This window comes from Phyllostomus discolor, chromosome 6 (genome assembly GCF_004126475.2).
Source record: "Phyllostomus discolor isolate MPI-MPIP mPhyDis1 chromosome 6, mPhyDis1.pri.v3, whole genome shotgun sequence".
Taxonomy (NCBI): Eukaryota; Metazoa; Chordata; class Mammalia; order Chiroptera; family Phyllostomidae; genus Phyllostomus; species Phyllostomus discolor.
The window spans coordinates 136,281,677-136,299,205 of record NC_040908.2 but is presented as its reverse complement, the minus strand read 5'-3'; the positions used below and the strand labels follow the sequence as shown (position 1 = coordinate 136,299,205).

Below are 17,529 nucleotides of genomic sequence, written 5' to 3'. Positions count from 1 at the left end.
CAGAGGACGGTAGAGGAGATAGAAATTATATTTGATGGTAAAAGAAAACAAATCCATCTCTTTTCTTGATCTCTTCATTTTCCTTGGTCTCTCTCTCTGTCTCTCTCTCTCTCTCTCTCTCTCTCTCTCTCTCTCTCTCTCTCTTGCAGGATGATTGTCTCAGGTTCTCACTGGATCTCCTCAGCTTCTTTGTTTGACTCTTTGCACCTCTACTGGGCATCACTTCTTTGGAATAATCTCACACTATCACCATAAATGCCATGATAATGCAATGTAGGTTTCACTTAACAAGATGGGAGGACAAGGTGATTGATAAGTATTTTATGTTTATGATTTTTGCGGCTCTAAGAAGAAACCCATTGTCAGAGTGATGTAACCTGTGTGGCGCACATAGCTGGACACACCACTGAACAGCAGCGCTTCCTGTCTTCTTCATGAAGATGACACACTTGGCCACCTCTAGCACAAGAGGCCTGGCCACACCCACACCCCTCATACCAAGAGGTTATGTACCACTTATAACCCTACACCATGCTCTCCTTTATGGGGGATGGACATCTCAGTCACTGAGATAGCCCAGAGGTCACATCTTGGGCTTCCAACTCCCAGCCCTTTACCAGAAATCTCAGTCCCAGGGCAGGAGTAGTGCTGAGATCAGAGTCCTCTTGTCATCCCACACAACCTGTGCAGGCTTTCCTCCTCCTGCCGACACGACATGGCCTAGGGCTGTGCCTGGAGGCGTTTGGACCACAGAATATGCCCACTCAGTAGAGGGTCTGTGTTGTAGTAGAAAGAGCCCTGATTCTAACAGTCAGAGAGAACTGGGTTTGAATTCACCTTCAGGGCTCCATGGCTATAAAATCTTTGGTGACTTATTCACTACTACAAAGCTCATCTCCCTCCTCTGTAGCACAGACAGTAGTTCCCAGGAGCAGGGTGACCACGAGACTCAGTGATCATGTACGAGGTGCTCAAGTCTTGTTTCTGTTCCAGCGGTGCCAGTGGAGAGTTTCCCAGCATGAATCCGTCCATCATAACCTGGACCACAGAACTCATAGAATTAAGTGGAAGTGAAGAGCCCAATCCACAAGCTTTGTATATGGAGAGCATAATCCTCAACTTACTGATCATCATCACTGCCCTGGTTGGCCTGGCAGGAAACGCCACTGTGCTCTGGCTCCTGGGTTTCCGCATGAGGAGGAATGTCTTCTCCATCTACATCCTCAACCTGGCGACAGCTGACTTCACCTTACTCTTTTGCTGTATTTTGCATGCCCTGGAGACACTCATCAGGCTCTTCTGTCCCATCTCCATATCCTTCCCGGAATTTTTCGTCACTGTGTCAGTCTTTGCCTACATCGCAGGCCTGAGCTTTCTCAGCGCCATTAGCACAGAGCGCTGCTTGTCCATCACATGGCCCATCTGGTACCGTTGCCGCCGCCCCAGACAAATGTCAGCTGTCATGTGTGCCCTGCTCTGGACCATGTCCCTGATGCTGAGCATCCTGGAAGGGAACTACTGTGGCTTCCTGAATAGGAATTTACATCACTTTTGGTGTCCAGCATTGGATTTCATCACTGTGTCCTGGCTAATGTTGTTATTTGTGCTTCTTTCTGGGTCCAGCCTGGTTCTGCTGACCAGACTGCTGTGTGGCTCCCAGCGGGTGCAGCCCACTAGGCTCTATGTGACTGTCGGGCTCACAGTGCTGGTCTTCCTCTGCTGTGGCCTGCCCTTCGGCATCCACTGGTTCCTCATAATTTGGTTTCAAGAAGATAAACGTGCCTCCTTTCGACTTTACCTGTTTGCTGTTCTTTTGTCCTGTGTCAACAGCTGTGCCAACCCTGTCATTTACTTTTTTGTTGGCTCCTTTAGGCAGCGATGGTGGAAGCGGCGACAGACCCTGAGGCTGGTTCTCCAGAGGGCTCTGCAGGACACCCCTGAGGTGGATGAACATGGAGGAAGCCTTCCTCAGGAACCCCTGGAGATGTCAGGGAGCAGTCTGGTGTCCTGATTCAGGGTCTTGTTTTGTTCAGCTGATGTGACCTTGAGATAAGACTTTGTCCCTATCAGGTTGGAAGGTTTTCTTAACATGTCTTTCCTCTAGTCCTGGAATTAAAACAGTTAACATAATGGTCCCACTCTTGAAGTTTAAGACAGTCCCTTTATGCAAACATGAGAGCACAGGCTGAAGGACAGCCTCCCCCAGGGCCCTCCCCCCGTCCCCATGGGGCTTTGCCAACTCTGAGTGCAGGACTGCACCCTCTTCTGTAGAATCCCCACCTCAGCACCAGAGGAGAGCAGTGCAGGAAAGTCTGAATTTCTTTCATCATGGCACTTGATGGAAACTACAAGAACTACATTTTGACAAGTTTCTGTGGTCATTCCCCTGCAATCTGTCTCTACAAATTAAACAAATTAAAGTTCAATTGAGAACACATGCAGTGGTCTTCCTTGTTTTCAGCAGGCCTTAGACTAGCTCCCCAGCATAATAAATGTGGATGGAATAAATGAATTAGTGATGGAGCAAATGATGACTTTCAAGTCAAGTCTATGCTAAATCCCTATTTGTAAGATTTGAGTCACCAGCTTTGAAAGTTCATTATTTTACCATTTTCAAATTTGGCAGTATAAGTTAACTTTTATAACTAGCTAAATCAGCATAGGGCATATTTAAGATTTGAGATATATTGCCTACGTGTGTTGCCTTTCACATCCTCTCTATGAGAATCCTACATGCTCTCTATCATTCTGGCCCTTTGCCTTTGCCCTCAAACTCCCTCTCTGGGCTCTCTCTAATCCTTCATGGCCAGTTTGCAAGGGGTATTATTCAACTCCATGTTCCCTGAGGACAGGATCTATATCAGATTTGCTTTTTATTCCAAAGAGCTCCCAGCATTTGTTAATCTGATTACAGTAATTTTTATGTCACATATTCTCTAAATAAATATATTAAGTTTAAATTTAGCATCTTCTAAAATCTTCTATTTTTGATAGAGGTATAATTAAGAAAGGGTGATCACACAGACCATGAGGTCTATGAACTTTGACAGTGAACACACCCACGTGACTCAGACCCCAGTCAAGATATAGTTTCATCTCCTCAGAAGGTTCTCTCATGTCCCTCCCAGTCACTCCTCCTGCCCCACAGGCAGCATTTGTTCCTACTGCTGTCACCAAGAGTTCATTTGCCTGACCTTTGACTTCATATGGTTAAGATGAAAAATTGTACTTTTTGTTCCTTCCTTCTTTTGCTCAGAATAGTATCGTGGGATCTACCCATGTTGTTGCACACATAGGTCAGTAGTCCATCCCCTGTGCACCTGAGTGCTATGTCATTGCATGTGTGCACCACAGGTTATTCTTCTCTTGACAGACACACGGGTAGCATTCCATTCTGGGCTATTGTGAGCACAGCTGCTGTGAACGTACTTAATCAAGTCTTTTTCTGGACAAATATTTTTATTTCTTGGATAAATAACCTGAAGGGAAATTATTGGGTCATACAAAGATGTATCATAAACTCTGAGAAATAGCCAAACTCTTTTCCAGAGCACTTGTGCTATTTCACATCCTCACCACCAACATACGCAAGTTCCAGCTGCCCCAGGAGCTCCCTGCAAACATGTATTGCCAGTCCGTGCCTCTCACTCATTCAGATGGACCCAGAGTGGTATCTGCTTGTGGTTTAGTTTGCATTTCCTAAATGACTAATGATTGACCATCTTCTCATGAGCCCATTAGCAACTTCTATTTTTTGAAGTGTCTGTTTAAGTTTTCCCATTTTTAGTGTTACCTTTTTTCATTTATTTGTGGAAGTTCTTATATATTCAGAATGAGTCCTTGGTTAGTTATTTGTATTGTAAATATTGATCCAGTTACTGCTTTGCCTATTCATTTTAATAAATTTTAGGTTTTTGAGCACTTGTAGATTTAAAGAAAAATTGCGGAGGAAGTACAGAGGGTTTCTATACAATCCCCCCTCCATCCTCAATTTCCCACACAGATTCTCTTATTACTCACATCTCCCACAAATGTGGCTCATCTATTTAAATGGATGTACCCATATGGATACATTTTATAGACTGAAGTTTATACTTTCTATTAGCATCCTCTCTTTGTATTGCACAGTTTGGTGGATTTGACAAAAGTAAAACATCATGCATCTGCCATTATAATATCATATAAAACAATACTCTGTCCCAAAAATGAATTTAAAATATTGGTATATTTATTTATATGTTTATTTTTCATTTATCCTTCTTGGTGTTCTCAAAGCTCTCTAGATCAGTGGTTTGGTGCCTGTCAATAAGTCAGAAAATTCTCACCCATTCTTACTTCACATATTTCTCCTCTTCCTATTCTCTTTCTTCCTCCTCTGATATTCCCATTACATGTATGCAACACCTTTTGTGATTATTCCAAGCTCTTGAACATTCTGCTCTGGCTTCTTTCAGTATTGTATTCCTTATGCTTTTCAGTTGACAAGTTTCTATTAACAAATCTTGAGAGTCATTGATCCTGCAAAGGCTACATCTAATCTACTGATGAACTCTTCAAAGGCATTCTTCATTTCAATCATAATGTTTTTATTTCTAGCATTTCTACTTTTTTAGAGGTTTCATCTCTGTTCATATCGTCCATCTGCTCTTGCATATAGTCCACATGTCCCATTGAACTTCCTAATATATTAATCACAGTTGTATATATTGCCATTCTGATCATTCTCAATTATCAGCCTATCTTAATTTTTTTCATCTTATATGGGGAATTAGTTGATCTTGTTGCTAATAATGAAAAACTAAAAATAGAATACAAGTTTATTCTTCAAGACTATAGTCATAGCTAGTAAAAAATTCAGAAGAAACACTGAAACAAGTGGTTGATTTTGGGTAGTAGGGTGCTGGCAGACTTTGACCATTAATTTGATACACTTTTATATCAACTGGAACGAAAAGGTACACCAACGTGTGTTACTACTGTGCTAAAGAATAGTCTGGAGGCTGATGTGGGTCTAAGGTACAGCACAGGAACACCCTGAACTCACCTCTCCCCACAGACACACTAAATATGCAGCACCATACAGAGCAATTCCTCCTGAAGAGGAGTAAGTGCTGATTGAACAGCTTCCCTGCAACAAATGACAGAGGGACCACATAGTAAAGATGGAAACCCTACACTAGACATGGGGACTTGCAGAAGGAGGGGGTTTCTCAAGGGGCCCAATGTAGTACTGTTTGCCCTGGGACACAGCAAACATAGCAATTCAAGGGCAGTGAGACTATCCAAGAAGGAAATCCAGTCACTAACCATAAAGTATCTGACAAAGGTGTGGGCAACTGCTGGCATGTTCTAGGATGTGAGATACCAGAGAGAACCATTGTTTACATTCCCACTCCCCTTAAGACAGATGATTGGGGGCTCAGTGAAACACTGTATGTACCCAACCTGCAGGATGACCCTAGCATGCCCAAGGCCCCTGGCCTAAACCTGCTCTAGCCAGCCATGGTGCAAGGTTTGCCCAATACCCATGTGCGCTGGAACACCTCAGCCTGTGCCAACTCCAGTTCTTACTCTGTTCCACCACAGCTCACCTGAAGCCACTTTGTCCCCCATCCACTCAGCTCCAGCCAGCTGTCCAACTACCTGCCCTGCTCCAGTGGCCCCAAGCTACACACCTTAGGTTACCTGAGCCCAGGTGCACTCCAGCTCCAGCTAACCATGACTGGGGCTGTCCCAGAGCTGCAGGTCCAGGGACACCTGAGCCCACACACACTCCAGTTCCAGCTGCCTGCAAAAGCCACAGGCACACACACTCTGCACGGGGCTTGCTGCTACACAAAGCCACACTTTCAAGACCAAGAGAGGTAGCTGCTCCATAAAAAACAAATATGAAAAGTCAAACAAATTAGGAGAGAGAGAAATATGTTTCAAATAAAAAAAAAACAAGACAGAAACTTCAAATAATTTCTAATGAAATGAAGATTAGTAATTCATCTAAGAAAGAGTTCCAATTTGGTCATAAATAGTAACCAAACTCAGGTGAAGAATAGGGGAACATAATGAGCACTTCAAGAAAAAGATAGAAAATATAAGAAAGAACTAATCATACCTGAAGAATACAGTAACTGAAATGAAAACTACACTATAGGGAATCAAAAGCAAATTTTGGGATACAGAAGAACCATATTAGAATTAATCATCTGGAAAAAAGAATAGTGGATATTACCCTACCAGAACAGCAAAAGGGATATTTAAAAGTGAGGATAGTTTAAGGGACTTCTGGGACAACATCCAGCATGCTGTCACTTGCATATAGGATTCCTGGAAGGAGAAGCAAGAGAAAGAGGCAGGAAGTGTACTTGAGAAGGAATGGCTGAAACTTCCCTAACTTCAGAAAGGAAAGAGACATCCAGGTCCAGAAAACACAGACAGTCCCAAACAAGAGGAACCCAAAGGTAGTCACACCAGGTCATTTTATGATAAAAATGGCAAAAGATAAAGACAAGAAGTGATACTAAAGGCAGCAAGAGAAAAAACAAGTCACATAAATGGGGAACCCCACAAGGCTGTCAGCTGATTTTTCAACAGAAATTCTGCAGGGAGAAGGCAGTGGCAGGATGTATTTAAAGTGCTGAAGGGAAAACAAAACAAAACAGACCACCTAGAATACAGAATATTCTACCAGCAGGTTATCACTTGGAATTGAGGGAGAGGTGAAGAGTTTCACAGACAAGCAAAAACTAAAAAAGTTCAGCACCATGAAACTGGCCTCACAAGAAATGGTAAAGGTATTTGTGAAGTGGAAAAGAAAAGACTATAATCATAAAGAATATATATGAAAGAAAAACTCACAGACAATGGCCAATAAAGTGAAGGCAGTGAATCCACACTAGAAGTGCTAGTGTGAAGGTTAAAAAAAACAAAAATAACAAAATCAACTATAATTAAAGTAAGTAGGTAGGGGATACAAAAAACAAAAATATCTGAACTGTGACATCAAAATATAAAACATGGAGGGGGGAGATGACATGGAGTGCTTCTAGAATGTGCCAGAACTAAATGCCTATCCACTTTATATGTATATATATACATTTTCGAACCTCATGCTAATAACCATAAATGAAAAACATACAATAGATAAACAAAAAATATAAAGAGAAAAGAACAAAAACATAACACTGAAAAAACTTAAACCAAAATGGTAGAGACTAAGAGTAGAAGAAAGGAACAACTACAAAAACAACCAAAAAACAATACACAAAATGGCAACAAATACATAACCATCATAATCACCTTAAATGCAGCTGGACTAAATGCTGCAGTCAAAGGCACAGGGGTGGTGAATGAATGGGGGAAAGAGGACCCATTTTTGTATTACCCATAAAAATCTTACTTTTGATCAAAACATACACAAGACTATAAATGAAGGGATGGAAAAGACAATTCATGCAACAATATGAAAATACAGATGGAGTAGCAATACTCATATGACACCAAATAGGCTTTAAAACACAGGCTGTTACAAAAGACAAAGAAGAACATAATGATAAAGCAGTCAAGCCAAAAAGAAAATGTAACATTCACAAATATTTACACATTCAACATCGGGGCACCCAAAAATATCAAGGAAGTATTAACTGATATAAAGGGAGAAATTGACAGCATACAATAATAGTGGAGAATTTAATGTCTCACCTACATTAACAGATAGATTATCGAGAAAGAAAATCAACAGGGAACACTGGCATCAACTGACACGTTAGAAAGTGTAGGAAGAGGAGGTGGCATGGATGATGACAGCATGAAGCACCGTGAGAACAGTTTCCATCCAAGAGGTCATGGTTAAATGGAGAAAAAAAATACAGGGGAAAAGGTGTTGTCTGTGAAGCATGGGGTTGGAGAAGCCCAGGCCATTTGTCACCTGACCACAGAAGGCAATGAACTGAGTCAGCAAAGTCCAGGCTGAGGACCTCTGGAAAGTTATCAGATGGGGTCCACATGATAGAGTCAGGTGATCAGGGAGTCCAAAGTCACTGGACCCCTGGTCAGAAGCCTTCTAGCTGTTCCTGGACACCTCTTAGAACACAAAGATGTAAATATGCACCAGAATGTCCTCGTAACCTCACCACAGTGTATATGGAACTACTCACAGTTGGCTTTTGAACAAAACAAGGGTTAGGGGCTCTGATCCCCTGGACAGTTGGAAATCTCATATAACTTTACTAAAACTTTTAAAGATTTCCAAAAACTTGACTAAAAACCTATTAGCCAAAAGCCTTAGTGATCATGTAAATAGTCAATTAACTCATATTTTATATGTTACATACATTATATATTGTATTCTTACAATAATGTAAACTTGAGCAAAGGAAATGTTACCTAAAAATATAAGGAAAAGGAAATATTTACTTTACTAAAAAAGTTGCCTACACCTGGAATCAAGCAGTTCAAACTCTTGTTGTTCAAGGGTTAACTATATAAACATCAGACTAACTAACATCCTTTGCTCATACAACCCTGGTCCTGCAGGTGTCTCTGACCCAACACCAGTGATCCGGTGTTCCTGAGTGAGCAGAGCTCCTGAGACCTACTCTCCCCAAACCTTTTCCTCTCTGTCCCCACACTAGTGCTCTCAAAGAACCACACACCCACTGCCTTCCCTCCTGCATACTCGGTTTGTCTCCTAGGTCCTGGCACACAGTAGGTGCTCTGTAGTTTGTTAAATCGAGATGGCCTGGGTGTGCACCTGGAGCTGACAGCAACCTCAGAGAAGTGCCTGACACTGTGTCTCCAGCTCTGGCCCCAGCAGGAACTCTGCAGAGATTTTAAAGTCCTGACCCTCCTGCTTCTCTGTGGTCCCCCCACTCCTCTAACCCCCCTGCTCCAGATAGAGCAGTTAAAAACAAGTTGAAGTCTTCATGAACCCTTTCTTGAGATAACCCCTCAGCTGTTGAAAGTGATGTGAAGGCCTGAGAGTGGGGGCACAGAGAGAGAGAAGCAACATATAACACCAAGGACACTGAAAGGAAAGCAGCAACAGCGCCAGGCAGAGATACACAGGGAGGAGACAAAGGCAGCAAAAATCAGAGGGAGTCAGAGACAGGCAGATGCAGAAACAGGCAGACAGAGCACAGAGAGGACCCCCCCTGGTGGAGAAGTGTGTGGACAGAGAGCCAGCACCTTGACAGTGACAGGAGGGGCTTCTCAGTCATGTGTCCTCTATGACCAGTGAAAGCAGCAGTTGGGCTCCTACTCTCTATCAGAATCCACCGACCAGAAGGCTGGGTGCCTCCACTGGTAAGCCTCAGCCAGTGTGCAGCACCCCCTAGAAACATATTTCCTATTCTGAAAAGGGGGAGATAATTATCAGTGTAGTTCCCACCCCAACAGAATCACCCAGTGCAGGAGTCAGAGGGCAGAACTTTGTGGTGAAAGGGAAAGGCGCACACTGGCCTCATGCCTCAGAAAGCTTCACCTATTCCCCGGTATCTTCAAGTAGGTTACTTTAAATCTGGTGTTTCTAGTGAGGGGGGTGGTGTCTTTTTCTTTCTTTTCTTTTCTTTTCTTTTTTCTTTTTTCTTTCTCTCTCTCTCTCTCTCTTTCTTTCTTTCTTTCTCCCAGAAAAAACATTAGTCTGAAAGTTATACCTCTACAGCTTTCTGGACATTACCAATAAATTTCTCAAGTAATCTTCCTATGAATGTCTTTATTGAATGCTTTTTCTTTACAATTGTCATTGCAATGGAAAGAGTCCCTGTTCAAAATCATAAACTCTTGCTCAGAATAGTTTTCTACATGATAAGACAGGAAAAAAAGAGTCCTTATTTTTTTTTCAGACTATATAGTCCTTTAGGTTTCATGTTTAATCCTGTGATTGGGGGCATTCTACAAGTAAAAGGCTCAAATACATGAGTTGGCCTACCTCCAATCTCACTGGGTCCTCTGGGGTTTGGGAAAATGGTATCCTTACAGATAGTGTCTCTACCTGCATCAGAACAGTCCAGGAAAGTAAGCTTATGAGAAGTCCTCTGGTGGCATTTGTCCACAGCATGGAGACAAGTTGGCCTTGGGCTGTTGTCAAGAAAACTGTGGCCTTTACCTTTGAGAAATGAGTGGTTTATAGTTCTCACCTCAGCCAGTGTACAGTCTAGAACTATGTCTTACCAGTTCCAATTTGGCCATTGCAACCTCAGTATTGATTTTAAAACAGAAATCTTAGAAACCATTTATTATTAACATACAGATATTAGCTTTGGGCACACTCTGTAAACCTCAAGGTTTTGTACCAGTTTTTCTGGCCGTGACTTTTAGTCAGTTTTATGGCCAATGCCCACGAGGAGCAGGATTGAAAACATCTGACCCTTTCATAGTCATGTCAGTGCATCGATAGAAACTTAGGGTGGTTACAGAACTCTGGACTCTTCTCTGACACCAGCTACTCATTCCTCAGAGAACACAGGCAGATGGGGAGGGTCCACTGTGACAATGTGTGACCACACAGAGGGCTGTCCTCACAGACAGTGAGGCTGCCCCACATGCTTACACTCAGAGAGGGGAACTCGCAAATGAAGGCGGAGTGCTCAGGCCACACTACACGCAGCTATGCAAAACGATGCTAACCATAGTTTTCAATTTTTCAACCCAAATATATCCATCAGAACTAAGTGGCCCAACACTTGATTCAACACTCTTCCCTGCTCAGCACTTGAATGATTTTGTATCCTACATGAACCTCTCCATTTCCAAATGCTGGAATAGAACTTGGCTGGAGGGAAGGGCTCCCTCAGCTGGACTGCAGCGTGGTGGAAGAAGGCAGGAAGACAGTGCCTGAAGCCTGTGCTCCACGCAGGGTGCTCTGATGTGACGCCACCAACACAGACTGAGGGTTCTTATAAGATTCAGTCCTGTGAGTCTTATGATTCTTTCAACTGTACAGCTTTGAGGAACTCTGTATGGAAAGTTCATTTCACTTTTGAACCAAAGACTGTTGGGTTTCACCTAGGCAACTGATCATTTTGATGTCAGTGGCATGCCTCGTCAGGTTGGCTGCACTCTGACATCAACCCATACACAATTCATAAAAGTGCTTTTCAAGAAGAGTGCCTGCAGGTGCTCCAACCATTGGTGTTGGCCCACTACCTGCTTCCAAACCCTGTGTTCCAGCAGAGGAAGCCTTGTCTCCACGCAGCCCACTTTAGTGTCCAGAAACCCTAGAATACACAGGAATGCAGAACTTGCCAGTGCCGGATTTGTAGTAGTGGAGTGGGAGTCAGGGAACCTAGAGTCTTGTGCTGACTCCATCAGCAACCTGGATCACAAGTCCAGTCTAGGCTATCTAAGCAGATAGTGAGATTATAGGACTGTCCTGGTCTGAACTGTATACCATTTGTGGTCAGGTACCAGTTGTCAGAATAAGGTGGCAGGGTTTGACTTTACCACACACATGGACTGGAGGCAACTTCTGTTGCAAGTCAGGCAGCCTCAGAAGTTCATGTCTCTACACCTGAATATAATAATGAGCATACAGTCTTCTCACCTGAAGCTATATTTGACAGCTACCTGAAATTCAGAGAGATTGTCTGATGCTCTTTCTATTTGATAGTAAAATATGTATTGGGCACCAATATTGTCAATATTATAAAAATAGATGAGATTTGGTTCCTATTCACCAAAAGTTTACAGTAGGGTGTGGAAGAGGAAATCTCCTTATATGTGCCTATATATTTGTATGTTGGTTCTGAGTCCTTCTAGGATACAAACACAGAGATGGGAGTGAACAGGGAGAAGGTTTCATTGCTAAATGTGTATGTCGTGGCAAGTGGATCAAGAAAGACTTCTTGAAATACTTGAAATTTGAACTGACACCTCTATAATTTTTCAAGCAAGTACCCTGTGTCACTTTGGCCAGCCATACCAACATTTTGAGACAGGCAAAGAAAGATAAACAGCAACTGGACAAATAAAAATGGGAGAAGAGGAAATTCTTAGTGGCATTGTTAGCAAAAGTACAAAGGTTGTTTAGAAAATGGTGATCAAGTCTTGGCAGGTATGCCTCAGTTAGTTGGAGCATTGTCCCATACACAGAAACATTCGAGGTTCAATTCCTGGTCAGGGCACATACCTAGGATGCAGGTTCTGTTCCCCCTATTGGAGTTTGTATGGGAGGCAACCAATCTGTTTCTGTCTCATATGAATACTTCTTTATCTCTATCTCTCTTCCAAGCCCCCTTCTTCTGTCTCTCTAAAGCAATGAAAAAATGTCGAGTGAGGATTAAAATTTTTTTGTTTAATTAAAACAAGAGAAAATGGTGATCCATATGCAAATAAGTTTTATTCCCTGTGACACCCCAAATATACGTTCACGGTTGCTAGATTCCCCTTAAGAAGGATCATAGGCTGAAGTGTGGTGAGCAGCGAGCAGTATCTGTCATGGCTTTGAAGTAACAGAGGTTGGTACAAATTTTGCAAAATGAGCTGGAGTCAATTTGACAATACCGTCCAGTCCAGATATAGTCAGCAAGGTCACCCAAGCAGGACAAGTGAAAAGGGAAATGCCTGGCCTCCTGACACTGACTCTGAAATATGTCCAACCCTACAGGGTCAGAAACCACATCTAGAAACAACAAACCGATGGAACAATGACAAGGGTGTGGGGACGTGGGGAAAGAGAAACAAAAGAACAAACATCTTCTTCTGGGCTGAAGTCATTTTGCCTGCAAAAGTCCACATTGGGAGCAGGAGAGATGGTTCATTTTTAAACTAAACTCAATTTTTTATACCTCACATAAAAATCCAACTCTAATTGTTTACAGCTTTGATATGGATGATGGGTTAAGACTTGGTAACCAGTTCTCAGAAATCTTGTACTTAAATTCTGCATGTCATTTCCTACCTCTTTTGAAATGCAGTATCTATAGTATCTTGATATTTAGATCAAACCATTTTTAACATCCTGTTACATGTATGGGAGAATAACATACCAACATCAGGTGTTCTGCAGAGTCCAGTGAGTGAAAATTGACACTTTAGCTGAATCTGTAAAATTTTAGTTATTCATTTTTAAAGACAGATTAGAAGAAAATATGACAAAATTTTAATGCATGCTTAATTTTAATAAGGGTTATGTGAATGCTTATTATATTATCTCCTGGCCTATATGCCTGGTTCACAAACTGCTCTCCAACATAAACCTTGTCCTCATTCTGGATCCCTGCAATATCCATGTAGGTAGTCCTCCAACAAACTTTTCATTCTTGAATTCACTATAGACCAGCAAGGAGTTGCGAAATTAGTGGAGAGAGTTCCCGTGTGCCCATCATCCAGCCTCTGCCAACAGCGACATCTGACACAAATATAGAACATTCTCAAAATCAAGAAACTGACCTGGGTAGGATACAATCATCCACACCACACATCTTACTCAGATCTCACCCGTTTTTGCATACACACATTTTTATTGCGTATAATTCTAGGACATTTTACCATAGGTATTGACTCATGTAATCACAGCCACACTCAAGTATGGAACTGTTTCTTTATCAAAAAAGAACTCCCTTGGGCAACTCTTTGTAGTCATATCCAACCTGTACCCCTTCCAGACCCATGGGAACTACTGACCTGTTCTCCATGTCCATAATTTGTTATTTTGATATGTTGTATAAATGGAATCATACAGTAGTCAGCCTTTGAGTTTGACTTTTTTCATTCAGCACAATGACCTCAAGATCCGTCCAAGCTGGTGCACGTATCAATAGTTTGTTGTTGATTTTTTCAACTGCTATGTTGTGCTCTGTGGTATGGACTTTTGTTTCCCTTTTCACAAGTGGAAGGGCATTTGTGTTTTTTTCCGGTTTGATTATTATAAATAAAACTGCTATGAATATTTGTGTAGAGGTTTTCATGTGACTGTAAGTTTGCCATTTTCTAAAATGAGTGCCAGGAGTAGATTGCTGGGTTGTATGGTAAGTGTATGTTCAACTTTTTAAGAAAATGCAAAGAGTTTTCCCACATGGCTGTACCATTTTACTTTCCTTCCAGCAATGGATGAAAGATCCAGTTTTTTTCTAAAGTCTTGCCAATATTTGAAACCATCAGTATTTTTGAATTTTAGCCATTCTAAGAAGTATGTAATGGCATTTCATCATGGTTTTAAATCTGTATTTCCCTGATGGCTAGGGATGTGAAACATCTTTTGTGTGTTGATTTGCCTTCCATAGATTTTCTTTGGTGAAATGTCTGTTCAAGTCTTTTGCTGTGGTTGAATCCAACTCTCCACCAACTCCCTGCCTGTTTCCAGGAACCATACCCAATGGTTTCACTTTCAACTTATGTCCACAAACCACAAGTATCCACTTAGCTCTGCTGAGTGATCATGTACCTTTTCCATAATTACTCTCTCACTATCCAGGGGAAACACTTCATGCCATCTCTCTCCTGAAAACCTCTCCTCATTCTTTCATCACTCTTAGATGTTGCCCTCCTGAGAATATCCCCATCTCCCCACACCAAATCTTCCAGCCAACCTGTCCATGATCTCACTTCTCTGTCTTTCTCTCATGCCAAGAAATAGCTCTACATTCTGCTACCCTAAACCTTCCTTTCCACCTGTGTGCAGGTTCTGCCCCTCTCCAACACAGAAACACTTTACACAGTTATTACCTCTCCCACCTGCATCTTCAACATTCCCTTCTCTTCTGGGTCATCCCAACACCATACACAACATGCTGTCCTATGTCCTGGCATAAAACACTACCCAAGTCTATGTTCCTCTCCACCCACAGCTTGATTTCTCTCCTTCATGGCAAGCCTCCTAAAATGAGTTTTCTATACTCATTATCTTCATTTCCTTACCTTCCAGGCTCTCTCTCCATCCTCCCTCTCTTTTCTCTCTCTTCCATGCTCTCTCTCTCTCTCTCTCTCTCTCTCTTTCCCAACCTCTCTCCTTGTCCTCCCCGTGCCTTCTCTCTCTGTCTCTATCTCTGTATCTTTCTCCTGTCCTCTCCCCCTCCCTCCCTCCCTTTTCTTCTCTCATCTTTTTATATCTCTATTTCCTTCTCTTGTTTAAATCATTAAATTTATTTTCCTTGTTCTAAAAATTTAGTTTTGAAAATGAAATAAATTCACAGGTTTAAAAAATATTTTTGACACACACATTGAAAATTGTCATTCTTGCAAACAACCCAATTAAAAAATGGACAAATAACCTCAACAGACACTTTTCTAGGGAAGACATACAGAGAGCCCGGAGACACATGAAAGGATGCTCAGCATCACTAGCCATCAGACAGATGCAAATTAAAACCACAATGAGATACCACTTCACACCAGTCAGAATGGTCATCATAAACAAATCAACAAACAAGTGCTGAAGAGGTTGTACAGAAAAGGGAACCCTAGTACACTGTTGGTGGGAATGCAGACTGGTATAGCCACTGTGGAAAACAGTATGGAATTTCCCCAGAAAACTAAAAATGGAACTTCCTTTTGACCCTGAAATTCCACTGCTGGGATTCTACCTTAAGAATCCTGAAACATCAATTAAAAAGAACCTATGCACCCCTATGTTCATAGCAGCACAATTTACAATAGCCAACTGCTGGAAGCAAACTAAGTGCCCACCATTAAGTAAGTGGATCAAAAAACTATGGTACATTTACACAATGGAATACTACACCCAGAAAGAAAGAAGGAACTCCCACTTTTTGCAACAACATGGATGGAACTGGAGAGCATTATGCTAAATGAAATAAGCCAGGCAGTGAAACACAAATACCATATGATCTCACCTATAAGTGGAACATAATCAACAAAACAAACAAGAGAGCAAAATATAACCAGAGACATTGAAATAAAGAACAAACTGACAGTAACCAGAGGGGAGGGGGGAGAGCGATAATGGGGGGAATAAGGGAAGAGCCATCAAGAAACATGTATAAAGGACACGTGGACAAAGCCAAAGCGGGTAGGTTTGAGAGTGAGAGGCAGGGATGGTCGGGGGCAGGGCGTGGTGGGGTGAAAATGGAGACAACTGTACTTGAACAACAATAAAAAAAAGAAAGAAAGAAAATTGTCATTCCCAGCTTCCAGTCAAGGTGGTGACATAGACAAGGCTTGCCTCTTCACACAACCACATCAAAATTACAACTCAAATATAGAACAGCCATCACTCAGCAACACCAAAAATCGAGCTGAATGGAATTCTGACAACTACAGAATTGAAAAAACCACATCCATCCAGACTGGTAGAAGGGACTCAGACACAGAATGGGTTGGCCTCTCGTCCATGTAGATAAAAATTCAGGAGGTATATCTCAGTATTGAGGAATCCCAGACCTACAGCAGGCCCCCCAGGCCAGAATTTCAGTGCCAGGAAGATAAGGCCTCACAACTTCTGGCTACAAAGACCAGTGGGGATTGAGTCAAAGGAGGAGGCTGCTGGGCCCTAAGCATTTCCTCTTGGAGAACCCACACACGGACTCACCTACTCAGACTCACTCCCACTGAGCTCCAGCACCAGGTGGCAGCTTGAAGGGCACCAGTGGCATACAGGGAGAGATTGAAGTCTCTGGCATTAGGGTGAGCAAAGGCCTTTGTCCCTTTCCTGAGTCCTCCCTCCACAGAGCTGGTAGGCTGGAGCCATATCAACCTGGCTAACACTGTGTAGCCTGCCTTGGAGATCCACAGAGGCTCCACCCCACCCGATTTACAGACCCACCCAAGCTGCTTTTCCATAAGAATGGCTTATCTTGGCTCCTAAATCTTATCAAACAAGTAACAGCTGACTTCAGTGAGGCCTAGCAGCTGCCAGATTAGAGTCACATCTTGGCTTCACCTGGGAATCTCCAAGCTCAGAACAAGTAGCAGCCATCTCAGATTGCTTTACAGCTCAGGCAGGGTGCCCCGGGCAAAACATAGACAGGGGCTGACCTTGGCTTGTCCCACTTGGGAAACCCCAGGGCCAGTGCACCCAGTGAACAGCTACAGACCATGTCAGAGCACCACCACCCTGCCCCTGCACAGCTGATTCTCCACAGAGGGCAGAGGTTGGTGGTCAGTGGTCAGAGCCAGTTCTTGCAGCTGACTGGCCTGGGTAAATCCCTTCTGTTGATCTGCCAACAGAAACCACAGCTCAACTACAAGAACAGGGTGTACTCTGCCCACACAAAGGGCATACCTTGAGTACCCAGCTTGGGTGATAGGGTAGGCTGTGCCACTGGACCCTATAGGACAACTACTACATTAGTCAAAGCAGCTCTACCTAATACATAGAAACAAACACAGGAAGGCTGCCAAAACAAGGAGACAAAGAAATATGGCCCAAATGAAAGAACAGTTCACAACTCCAGAAAAAGAGCTAAATGAAAGGGAGATAAGCAATCTGTCAGATGCAGAGTTCAGAACATTATCTATAAGGATGTTCAAGGAACTTAGGGAGGACCTCAGCAGCATAAAAAAGATACAGTCAGAAACAAAAGATATACTAATTGAAATAAAGAACAATTTACAGGGAAACAACAGTAGAATGGATGA

The 17,529-nt window shown here is 42.5% G+C and overlaps 1 protein-coding gene across 1 annotated transcript; it reads left to right on the top strand.

The window, feature by feature from the left end:
* Positions 1–997: 997 nt before the first annotated feature.
* On the top strand, positions 998–2,441 carry LOC114500542 (mas-related G-protein coupled receptor member X2-like). The gene has a single exon (XM_028517251.2). It carries the CDS (start codon positions 1,019–1,021, stop codon positions 2,009–2,011), a length of 993 nt encoding a protein of 330 aa, XP_028373052.1. The 5' UTR covers positions 998–1,018; the 3' UTR covers positions 2,012–2,441.
* The last annotated feature ends 15,088 nt before the right edge of the window (positions 2,442–17,529 follow it).

What these genes read in the sequence shown, in the direction of transcription:
- LOC114500542 (XM_028517251.2), top strand. Translation starts at nt 1,019, where the DNA reads ATGAATCCGTCCATCATAACCTGGACCACAGAACTCATAGAATTAAGT.